Source organism: Gallinula chloropus, assembly GCF_964237585.1.
Source record: "Gallinula chloropus genome assembly, chromosome: 8".
Classification (NCBI taxonomy): Eukaryota; Metazoa; Chordata; class Aves; order Gruiformes; family Rallidae; genus Gallinula; species Gallinula chloropus.
In genome coordinates, this window is record NC_140093.1 from 18,883,220 (window position 1) to 18,896,042 (window position 12,823).

Genomic DNA, 12,823 nt, shown 5'->3' on the forward strand with positions numbered 1-12,823 from the left:
CAGTGCTTTCACAAGCCCTTGAGCATCTTTGCCGAACTTGGCACTGCTGGTCTATGACAGGCAGAATTTCTGAAGCACAAGTGATGGAAAATCCCTCTGTGTGTCCTTCTCAGCTAAATGGTAGAGTCAGTCAAATTTTTCAACTTCTTGGAGTGCCAGATATTAGAAAAGTGACAAACTAATCAATATTGGGTTCAATCGTTAAAGTGCAGGGAAAGTCTGCCAAACCAGAGGCCGAGGGAATGGGTAGCTGAACTTTCTTGTGACATGTATGAGGTCATAGCCAGTGCCACATAAAAGAAAGAAAAACAGTTCATGGCTGTGAATAAATTGCTCACAGATGAAGAATCCAGTTTGCCAGTCATGTGATGGGAGCAATCTATTCAAATGATTTGTTATGTCCCAGTGTTTGTCTTAGGCAGTACCAGAAGCATGAAAGTACAGATATAAAACTGTGAGATAATATATAACAAAGATGTGAGAGATAATGGGCTATGACCAGTTTCCAGTGGAAAAGGCATACGGTGCTAATCTACCATGGATAGTTTCTTAAATGAGCAAGAAATTGAAAGAACATTTTAAAGTTTCCTGTTTCTTCACTGAAACGGAGTCATTCTGAACGCCAAGCCCAGCGTAACGCTTTAATTTCTGGGCCAACCATATTATGCAAATACCCTTGTGCTCAGATCTTAAAGACCTGATATCTCATTCCTTGGAGAACACGATTCTCGCCTCCTGTTTAGGTTCGAATTAAGTGGGATATGAGTTCTGGTATGAAGGAAAAGTATGGAAACATTAATAAATGAATATAAACAATCGAGAAGTATTTTAGCCAGCTTGTCTTTTTGCTCCTGTTGCATGTGTTATTGGGTTGAGTACTGTACTGCTGGTGTGCCTAAAGGCTCTGCTGAAGTCACTTGAGTTTTTTGACTAAAAGGAATTTACAATCAGCCCTACATTTTGAGCTGTCAAAAACAGTGAGGTGGGATTTTTTGTTCTTTTTGTTTGCTGGCAAAGTCACAGAGATGAAGGGGCTTTTTTTGGTTTTTAAATGTGTTTTGGATCTGCCCCAGGTTTTTTGTTGGTCTTTTTCTTTTTTTTTTTTTTTTTTTTTTTTTTTTTTTCAACTGTAAGAGGAGAAGGTTCATGTTCTCTATAAGGTGCTGTTTGGATCCTGAACTTATTTTAGGCTGTTGCATTTCTTGGAGGTCAATGGTAAGACACTGATTTACATCAGCTGAACCTCTTGCCAAGAGTTGTGTGGTAGGCTGGATCCTTTCCTCCAAAGACTAATTGGAGGCCATCAAACTTAATTTTGGCTACTTTAGGTTCAATCTGTCTCTCTGAAAGACCAGTAAAGCTGTCCTGCTTTTCACTTCACTTAGATTTCAGTTGTAACATATAATACTGGCTTTCAATTGTAATTTCAAAGCGTATGCAATGCAAAGCGCTATATCCGGACCAGATTGGACAATAGGGTGTGCCTGCATATACATCTGTATGTAATTCCCTCGCTTGTGTTCAATGATGTAAACCACTTTTGATGTCAGGATTATTGAGAAACACGCTGTACCCCCAGGCCTACAATAGGGAAAAGGCTCAGGTCCTTCCAGGGTGAGGCTCTGCTGCAGGACTAGTGATCGGTGGAGGTGTCGCCCGCCTACCGACCTGTCCTCTCCATTTTTGTACAGGCTGAAAGGGTTTCATCTGCAAAATTTGTCAGGGTATTTCAAATCCTACTGTTTGACTTTGTTTTCCAGGTGATGAATGTCTCTATGAAGCCTTTCCTGAACTTCCTTTGGAGGAAGCACCAGAAGCTGATGGAGAGGCTGCAAGCATTCTGTGTCCAACATCCACCAACATTCAAGAGCCGTCTTCTCCAGCAACCTCCAGTGAAGCTTTCACACCAAAGGAGAGCTCTCCTTACAAGGCTCCAATATACATTCCCGATGACATTCCTATTCCTTCAGAATTTGAGCTCCGAGAATCCAACATTCCTGGAGCAGGATTAGGGATATGGACCAAAAGGAAGATCGAAGCAGGGGAAAAGTTTGGTCCTTTTGTAGGAGAGCAGCGGCCACACCTGAAAGATCCCAGTTATGGTTGGGAGGTAAGACACTTTACATTCTTTGGGTCTGTTGAACACCCTTGCGTGTCTATAAACACAGAAATATTTGCAGAATTTGAGTCTTCTCCTGCAGCAGCCAGGGAATATTTGTGTGCACGAAGAACGCTTTGTGGCCTTTCAGGGCTTTCCAGATGAAAACAAGTATAACTTAAGAAAAGGAAAAAAGGATGGAATTGTTGTTCTTCATGCATGAAATCTGTCTGAGTGGATGTTGGCAGGTGATGCCCCTTTTAGGGAAGGAAAGGGAAAGAAAAAGTTGAGTTGTTGGAACATTTCTGTATCGCTTGTAATTTGCTCTTGTGCCGTCCTACCTAATGCCTGTGTAGGGGGATTTGCAAACAACGCTACACTAAATACTTGGTCAGAAACTGGGTGTTGCTTTCAGGGTTGTGTGTTGCCTAAAAACTAGCAGTGTGTGGTGAAAATTGCTGTTGCAGGACATTGTGCTACTTGGACTTCAAAAGCTGGGGGTTGGATCCTGGTTCCATTTAACTTAATGGGAATTTTACAATTTATTCAGCGAAAATATGTTTGGATGCTGGTGTCAAACCCAGCACACGTGGGGATGATGTGGCTCATGTTACTTCTGCAGACGCTCTGAGAAATGTTTCTTTTCTTGAAGGAGCTTAAGGCCTCCTTTGGGGAGTACAGCAGTTGTCTGTTGCTTTCCCTGCCTGAGGGGGCAATGTGTTTTCCTTGCTGTGGTATTGCTGTGGAGCTGTCTGAACTGCAGGTCCATGGTCAGGTCAGGGCTTTAGACCTCGTGGTGCATGTTGCCAGTTGTGTTATGGTGTAACAAACATTCTTGCATGGTTTTATTCATAGTTTTAACAATGTGATGTAGAAACAGAGGGTAATCTCAGCTTTTCATCTGTACGTTTCCTTTCATTTCTGATAAGGGGAGAAGTGCAGAGTTTGCACGGCTCTCCAGGGGCATGACTGACCTCTGGAGAGTTGGAAGGTTCGTTTTCCCAGTAAAAAACAGAGTTCTACTGTGCATCAGAGCCTTGCAGATATGGTGGAAAATAGAGGTTTGATTTGCTCTTAACTGTCTGTAAATACTCAGTAAGTTCATTCCAAACTTTCCATCCAGTTGTTTAAACTCTGGTAAGACCTGTGACAATATGACAGAATAGTGTCAGGAGAAATTATAGAATTGGCAGCACTTTATTGACTTAACAGACCTTGATGCAATATAATTGCTAGGGAGAATTCTGTATTATTTGAAAAAGGCACTGGGAAGCCATAAAATCTGGCTTCCACATAACAATTAAGCTCAGATATTGATGGCAGAAATTGCACCAAAACTGCTGAGACATGATGTACTTACAGGTTTGACATCTACAAAATTAGAATATTTTTAGGGTGTTCCTCAAGTGATACCACACAGGAAAGCCCCATTAATACCAAAGGAAACCCGTGTTTATTTTCACACTCAGATGTTGATAATATACTGCAATATTAGGGACTAGTTTTTCTGCTTAAAATATTTAAGATTCTGGAGTCTATGAAAACCAGGCAGGAGATGTATGTTGTGTCCAGCTGGCAGACTGAGTTCCTTTCCAGCTGCAGGACTCATGCTGTTTGAACGGTGTTCTGTATTTGGGACAGTTGAATCCCTCTGCAATTTGGCCACTCACCTTTAAGAACTCTGCAGCGTTCTGCAGAGCTTGGAATAGAATATTTTTCCAAGTGAGTAAAGTACATTTATTGTAATTGAAGGGAGACAAGGAAATGCCATTCACCAGAGTTTACATAGTGATTAAAATGTCATGTTGTGAAGGTTATGTCAAAGGGACCCTTGTGGGGAGACCTGGTAGTGCTGGAGAAGACTATAGTAATGCCCATTCCAGCCCAGATGGTCATCATCACACTGCTCTGGAAACCACCACTACCTTGGACCAATATCTTGGGATATAAGTGGGAGAAAGAAGCTGTTACTGGAGTGTGGGCTCAGGCAGTGTGAAAGGAAGCGTGGGACAGTGAGGGAGAGGTATCTCTTGTCAAGCTCTCAGTATGGTCTTGGGAGGATGAGCTTTTCTGGTGTCAGTTTTTCTGCCTGAATGGGCACTGTTGTGCAACAGGGCGTTTCTCCTGCCAGGTGCCCATACATCTCAGTCAGAAAATGGGAAATTCAGACTGTTCTTGCTGATATCAAGGTGAAATTTCATTGTTATATTTTAAATGGAGGAAGAATGGAACCAAGGCTTCTGTATGGTACTGACAGAAGTGGTCTAAATGACTCTCTAGTATGAAATCTTAAAAATATTTTCAATTTTTTCACAATGATACTTGCATGCTGGGGGAACTGCACTGATGTAGCTGCTGTCAAGATGTTCTTTTATGTTTGATTACATGTAATTCCTAGAATGGTTCGTGGTGCTGTAGAGGTCAGCTGAGTCTGGTGGCTTCAAAAGGTGAGATCCTTCAACCTGCTTGAGCTGCTTGGTGGTCCCACAGACCAAGGAAAAAGTGCTTTGCTGTGACATGACTGACTTGTTTCTTCATCTCATGTGTGTGTTGCTCAGAAACACACAGTGGGGATGCAGCATTGCTAGTGGCTGTGCACGTATCTCTCTCTCGTGAATAGACTCGCCTATGGATGTAGTGAGGGTGACTAAATGATTGGAAAATCAATCTTTCCGGTTTTATCTGCATTTTTCTGAGTTTAAGGGAAAATACTGAACATACAATGATGTTTTTTTCAAAGATGATGAAGGAAGAATCATTGTTTGAAAAAATAATGAGCATAAAGATATGCTACTATTTTGGGAAGGAAAGCTGAGTACCTTCCTCAGCTATTTACTGATGCTGTGTATTTTACTAATTTTTCTAGGAAAGATCTGCTCCTTGTTTTGCAATTTTTAAAGTTTGCTAGATAACCCAGAGTCTTAAATTAAAAAATTTCAACCCAAAACCTTACACACATATTGTGGGAAAGACTTAGAGCTACTCACAGATTTGGACTATAACTGGTTTTTGAAAGGACATTTTTATAACAGACTATGCTTAATTCCCTTGTAAAAGTTTGTCATAGTTTTGGGTGTTTCCAGCTGTGGGATACTTCTATCTGCCAGTTTTTGTGACAAATGTCCATCTGGGTTGACACTAGGATTAGCCTGTAGTGGTCAGGAGAGAAGTGGAAGCTGGAGGAATTGCTGCTGTTATACTTTGCAGCCAGGCATGTGATGATAAAGAAAATAGCTGCAGGAGACTTAGGAATTTCATGGAGCCTGTTCCAACTCTCCCCTATAGCAAGACTCCCTATGGCATCGATGCAGAGTTTTGTCAGAGAAAGTCCAAGAAAACAATGTCTATTGTGTCCATTTGTATACTTCAGCCATAAAACACGTTCTGGGACAAAGAGAATTTGTTGTGATATAGTTGTGCTTGGGTCATGATTAGAGTGCTGTGGACCAGTTCAAATGAAAAGCCATAAATTAGAATTTTATCTCATTTTGTGGGTCTAGAGCTGAGCATTATCTAATCAGGTATTGGGTAGCTAAAGTACAAATCGAACAGTGGGTCACTGGACAAGGGGAAAGGTCGAGCTTTTTTGCAGTTTGTCACTGAGGTTTTAGTATTTGCCGGCAGCCCGAATATCCGAGGGGGTCGGGAGGCTGTTGCTCAGCGGTTGTTTGAAAAGGGAAAATTGACTGCTGCTTAATCAACAAAGAAAACAAGCTTTTAAGGGACAGCAGTAATTTTTTTAAACAAAAGCAAGGGAACACAAATTTAGTGATTCCATCATAGTTCATGCCCCGCTATGAAAAACAACTGGGGAGAGTATTTCAAAGCAAGCCTTTGATAGGTCACCGAAGCCCGTGCACCTAGCTTTGACCGGCATCTTCCGGAGTATGTGGTATATTCAAATGCAGGTCTCTTGCTGCTATAGCAAACTCAGCCTCATTCATTGGGGCAATTTCTTCACAGCTTTTTTTTTTTTTTTTTCATGCTAAACTTTTATTTCTTTACTAGGAAGGTGAAAACAGGAGCAATAAAGTCTAATAAATCAAACTTGTCAGAGAAGTAAAAAATATTTTAGAGCTTTATAAAGCAGCATATGATCTGTTTATAGAGCAGAATATATTTTCCTGTCATGACACTGAGGCTGAAAAACGTCTCAGATTTGGTAGAGTATGTTATTCCTTCTAAATGGAAATTAGGAGGCTTTTTGCCTATTTGTTTACTGCTCAAAGACTTTTGACGTGCATCTTTGGGGAAAGCTGTACACCTTCCTAAAAACTGTTTTGGAGGAAAGGTTTCCCACCGGCTCATAGAGTGTAATAATTGTAATTTTAAGTTTCAGTTCTGCACTCTTTGGCTTTCTTTTGGGATAGTTTAAATTTAGGTTTATTTGGAGATTCTGGGTTCTGGATGTACCATCTATCTTTATGAAAAATAAATAAGAAGTTACAAAACGTTAAAGTAGGGGATTTTAGAGTTGAAATGTGATGTATATGCTCCCCAAACCAGCTTGTAGCACCTAAAATGATAGTTCAGTTGCCTTGATGCTTTAGGCATCCGGAAACTTCTACTTTAATCAATGAGAGTTACTGTTCGATTCATTTCTGTGTATGTTATCCCTGATTTTGGGTCCTCGTTTGGAAAATATTTGTTAAAACATTTAAAGTAGCATCTGTAATGTTTTAATTTTTTTAAATAGAAACAGAATAAAAATTGGCATCCTCCAAATAACTCCATGCACACATCTTAAAAATTTATTCAGTGATTCTTAATAAACAAGGACAGTGCTGATGGAAATAACTCCCTGAGAGTTAGTGAAATCACACTGGGACAGAGGAGTAGATTTTTGTCTTATTCAAAAAGGGAAAAATAAAATAAACAAGTACTTAGTAACTTCTGAATACTTTTCTTTAGGATATGGAGTTTGTCCTAGTGTTAAATAAAAAACCCCTTAATTTTAGGCTGTTGTCTGATGCTTTCCCACTGCATTGACTTACTGACCAAAACTTGACCATTCCTTGAATTGTCTTTAAGATTATTAACATGCAAAGTAGCTCCAAACTCAACCAGGTGGTTGGAAAGTGAGGAAGTATAATGCACGTTCCTTGCCTACATTTCCTCCTTGTGTGTGGATTTCAGCAGTGTAGGGACTTCGGGAACCTTTTCAAAACTATTATTGAACCCAAAGCAGGAATACAAATGTGAGTTCTGTTGTTCTAAATTAAAGAGGAATGATTTGTTTTATAGTGAGAGCCGGGGATGCTTTTTGATCAATACAAGACTGACCTAGTTTTGGAGATAGAGTGTTCTCTCCCCGGGTCAACAGACCACTTTTGGCAGCTTGCAGGTGGGGGTGACATCCTTACCTTTTCTTCTATACACAGGTGATGTTTTACCCCATTTGGAGCTCAGCTTTGCAAGGCATAGAGCACTCTGGCTGAGATCCAATAAAGCACTTAGGCACGGGCTTATCATCAACAGGATTACCCAGGTGTTTGAGTTAAGCATGTGCTTAGCTGCTGCCTTAAGCTCTCTGTTAGGGACATAGTGTTCAGTGCCACATAGGATGGAGTTCATAGGGTGTATCTTGCCTGGGGTGAGTGTGCATGAGGGTGCTTAAGGCAACCCCTCGAAAATTGTGTACAAAAAAGACGTTGCTGCTAATGCTACCAGTCTGAATTCTTCTGTTGTTTGTGTCTGTGTCTTGTGGCAAGGCTGGGACTAAGTCAGATGCTACCACAGCAATAGGAGTCCTGTAGCAAGGTGGACAGACGCTTCATAAGCAAATGCTGCTCTAAGATGTGATGACAGTTGCCTACCCCAGCCAGCTACCTGGCTGTTAACAGCAGCTTTCTCCCTGTTCAGAGCACAGACAGTTTATAATTACAAATGAGCAAACATCAGGTGCTTGAATAGCAAGTTACAAGCAGGTGGACTTGTCATTCAGCTCAAATTAAATATACTGACAGGAAAGGCAAGCTGTTGGTCCTTTGGGCTGTCTTGTGGATGGAAAGGGGTTAGGACATGGGGATGACATAGAGTACTCTGCTCTTGTTTTTCTCTACTGTTCCTTACTTCCACTCTTCTATTCTCTTAATTCTTTGATTAACATGATTAAGCAGAGTTTCACCTGGGATGTGATGCCCTGGATGTTTGGTTGCAGATCACAACCTTCCCCTGCACGGGCAACACTGCTGCTCCCTTTTCAGGGAGCAGAGAGAGGAACTGAGAAGCTCTCTTTGGCTCTGTGATGGAAAAGTTCAAAACCAAGGTAGCTGAGAGGCTAAGGCGCTGCCAGAAGGGAGGTGGCACTCGCCCTTGTCCTGAGCAGGCTCTGGCATTGGGGCTGCTGCTCGCAGAGCTGATAAGTTGCTGAGCCAACCCAAAGTCAACATGGCAACAGCATCAGGAAGAGGGTTTTGGCCAGTGCAGGAGGCTGAGCAGTTGCTGGTGCGGCACCGCTGTGAAGTCTCACATAAAAAAGGTGAGGCAGAACCTGTCTTGATTAAACCTCAGTTGGTTTACATAGAAATGACTGTATTTTTCCACCTGTGGTGGATGCTCCACCATGTCCTTGACCTTGGGGTCAGGAAATTGGCCATTTCATGGCATGATCTGAAGCCACAGAAATCTCTCTGTCGGTCTGTGTATGCATTCCCTACAAAGCCATTGTGGTTTAAATCTAATCAGGAGAAGCACTAACTCCTGTGGGAAGAGGAGTGAAACCATAATGGTCAAGTGGACTTAAAAGTAGGAGGGGCAGAAGGGAGTTTTATTACCTTTTTCAGAGCAGAACTGGGGGAATGTTTCAGGAATTTGTATTCCCCTTCAAAATAAGGTGGTTATTAATTACTTAAGCATGACCTGGGTATTTTATTTGAGCTTACCAGCACTTTATCCAAGCAGGTAATAGCACTAAAACTGAGAGAAAAGCAGACATTGGAGCAGATCTGTCAGATTATCAAAATATGAAAAAAAAATCCTTGTGAGGTATGCCAGATGTCCCTTTAAAAGACAAAAAGTGTAAATTGAATTTAGCCATTAAGACAGACATCAGAAAGAAAAATAAAAAAGACAGAACTGAAGAGAATTATAATTGCATCTAATAGAAGTGACAAACAATCGTAATTCTTCCCATTAAATAAATATGTTACAAAAAATTTATTATGAAATGCCACATTATGCAAGCCAGGATTCAAAGATGAGTTCTTTGCATTAAGTACAGTAGATGCCATTAAGGAAAACAGTCAATATGTCACTAAGCCACGGCCTGTAAAATTAAATTGATTTGGTAAATGTAAGTAAGATAGATCTGTTTGCTTTCATCATCAATTTTGAGTGGGTGAACAGGTGATGTCACCAACCTGGGAGCGATAAAGATGCAGGACCATCTGGAAAGCTTTGTGATGGATGGGCAACTGCTTTTGGATAGTGACAGTGCTGTGGTACTTTGTCACTTGGGATGCAGTACTTAATAACTTTTCAATACCATCATAATAAATTTCACTGCCTTATTAATATAGAAATGGTGAGTTATTACTGTGATGGCTATTGTAAATAACAAGAGATGCAGCTGTCAAAAGCTGATTGTTTGGGCATGTTTCTTTAAGCAACACAGTTGACTTGGGATAATCAACGTATGTCTATACCGGCAGAGTTTATTGCTCTTGTCAAAAGAAAAAGCTGCATTATTCAAAAATTATATGAAGTCCATAATAAACAAGTTTAATATATTATCAGACTTTTCCTATAAGTTTCCTAACACAGAATAATAAATCACTTTTAATAATGCCTTTCCATGTACAATAATATCCTTATGCTGTAATAATGTCCTTTTCTAACTATTCACCCAACAGAACTTCTGAAAAAACAGAAAGGTATCTCTCACTCCTCAGAACACTTAGGAAATTAAATCTCCCTATTTCATTAAAAGGCTTCGTTTGATATAAAGCTGATGGGCTCTAGCTGCTTCTTTCTTTTTTTATTTTAAATGAACAGATGTAGTTAAAAGTAATCTATGACAAAGAAATAGAGACAAAATTATAACCATGTGTCCCTAAATACTGGCAGGAAAGAGCATCTGTGGGTGTTTTATGAAAGCCCTGTACTGCTCCGTGACACTGCTGCTAATGTCGTTGGTCTGAGGACTGGAGAGAAACAAAATGCATAGATAGTTGTTAGCAGAAGATGAATTACCAGATCAATCATTTAGCAGCATTCACAGTATTATACCATTGTTCCCTGGGAAGATAATTAAATCAACGATGTCTTTCTTGTTTGTGTAAAGAGGCACAAACTTGTAAAGAATATCCAAAGCTCCTCACACATATTATTTCTGGATTTTTTTATTTTTTTTTTATTTAAACCCTCCTGACTTTGTCTTTCAGGCTCTGGCTTTGTCCCTCTTTTCAATTAAATGTCTCTCCGCGATTTCTATGACTGCTGAAAAGAGAGCCAGCAGTCTATTAACAGGCAATAAAGTTCAGGAAGCCTAAGACTAGTTTCTTGGGTCAGAGGTGAAAATTGCATACTAAATGAAACAAAGGTGTGTCTTGATGGCTCAACAAGCAGTAGAGAGATGAGGGCCTACATGTGGGCAGGAGGGGATGGTCATTATTAAACAGAAGCAAATGAAGAGAGGAGTTAGCGTACAGCAAAACGCTTATTAACCCAAATGAACACATGCACTTCAGAGGATGTAGCGCTGAGGTTTGGCATTTAAACCACCACATGATTTAAGGCTACTGTTGAAATCTGGGCATTTGGTCTAATAAAGCCATCACTGAGCTTTAAAAGCAAAACAAACCCTCCAACTCTTGCTCACTACCGGCCTGCAGATTGGGATGTGCTTGTCGGAATGGTACAAAAACATACTGATTTGGAGGTAAAGAACTGAAAAAAGTAATTGCCTAATAGGGTATCTCCACCCAGAGAGTATTAATATGGCATTTGATTGACGTGACAGCCCTCACATTTCCTGGCTGAACAGTAGGTGGCACACACAGGAGTGAAGACATAGCTTGTCATAATCCAGCCCGATTTTATGCAACGGCGTTAACTTTGGCACATGCAATAAGCATTAATTTGCCAAAAACCCACTCCAAATGTACAGTAGCCCTTCCTTTTAAAGTACAGTCCTAGCATTTAGCGTGGAAAGATGTAAAAGATCCCACAAAAGGCATAACATTTCATCAGGTGACGCTTGCAGTGGGAAGGGGCTCTTGTGTATAGTGGGTTTCCCAAAGTGTTCGCAAGTCTTAACTTGATGAAGTGTATTGGCAACTTGCACAAAATGGGCTTGGGCTTGGTGAGGTCTAACAGGCTGTGTTGGAGACCTGGTGTGTATCTGTGCAGGATTTCCAAGAGCACCTTTCAGTGCCCTCCTACCTTCTTGCAGGTGGCCTCAAGTGGTAAATTTGCTTTCAAAAAGTGTAGCTGTGACTATATATATATATATATATATATATATATAAATAAAAGGCTGTACGTGTATTTTATTCAAAACTAAACCTGAATGTTCGTGTTTGCCAGGAGATTTGCAGTCACAAAATGCAGTCACACAGGGTTTTTGTCGCTCTCAGCAGCAGGTATTTCAAAACTGAACCATGCTGTAATGCTGATTCTGTGCAAAAATGTCTAGGGAAATAGAAGCTTGGGTATGGGAAAGCTTCAACATTACTGAATTTACAGGAAAATATTCTTTAAAGCCAAACTGTAAGCAGTTGGTTAGTGATAGTGTTTCCATAAGCCAAAGTTTGCATGTGAACATAGAAAAGTGATTTTTTTTTTTTCTTTCTTGCTTGTGTTAACTTGGTGTCTTACATATTTGGAATACCTGCAGGGGTAGGTGCCCAAAGGAGCAGTTAACAAGGAGAAACCAGTTTTCTGTCTTCCTGTAATGCTCAAGCCAGAAATGGCCCTACCAAAACCTCTGTGCCTGCAGGGGAGGATGGTGCTGACACCCTGTAGAGAAAGGGGGAGCTGCCTTGTGCCGTGGTGTCTTGCCACACCCTTGGACATACACTTTGTCTTTTGCACAGAGGACATAATCTTGCAAATTCCTCCCAATTAAGACTATGAGAAGAGACCTTTTTTTCCTTTCTTGTTTGAAGGTCTGTGATCTCCAAGTGCATTTCCTTTGACCAGCTCACCCCAGACGGGGTACTTCCCTTCTTCCTTCATCGCTCTTTCCCTCCTTCTCCCATAGTCAGTGCTGTTGCCCTCCATGTCATCCCAATATCCTGCAGCCAGCTGGGGATCCCTGGTCAGCCTCATGAAAAACCCTGTAATTTCCTTCTGTCCAACCTCTTCTTCATTGTCTGCTGGTCCTGTCCACCTTTGTCTCTTACCTCTGTCCTGCATCTTCCTCAATTTATTTTTCAGCAGGTCACTGCTATGATGGTCATCTTTGCCTTGGGCATTGACCACATATGTGGTCTACTAACTAGGCTCTGTTTGCCTTGTAGTGTCTGCATATTAATTTTCTGCTGCATCCTTTCCCATCTCTGCTCTTCGACTTTTCAGTGTCCCTCAGTCCATCCGTGTGTAGAGCTTCACCGTTTTTGGGGACACATTCTGCCTTTTCCTTCTGCCTCTTTCTTTTGCTTGAAGCATCATCCGTGTCACTCTTGGCAAAGCAGCTCATCCTCTACCAGTACAGGGCTCTGCTGCTTCCTTTCAGAAGTTGATTTTCTCAAATCATCTCCTAAATTTGATGGCTTGGTTGAG

General features: G+C 40.9%; 1 protein-coding gene across 5 annotated transcripts in view; it reads left to right on the plus strand.

Annotated features, from left to right (window-relative positions):
* MECOM (MDS1 and EVI1 complex locus) overlaps window positions 1-12,823 on the plus strand; it is a gene marked incomplete at its 5' end in the record, with an annotated part of 335,868 nt that overhangs the window by 147,671 nt on the left and 175,374 nt on the right. For all 5 annotated transcript variants that reach the window (XM_084267720.1, XM_084267722.1, XM_084267721.1 and 2 more), the window contains one exon: window positions 1,761-2,110. In XM_084267720.1, the coding sequence (XP_084123846.1) occupies window positions 1,761-2,110 (350 nt within the window). The remainder of the gene's footprint in view (window positions 1-1,760; window positions 2,111-12,823) is intronic.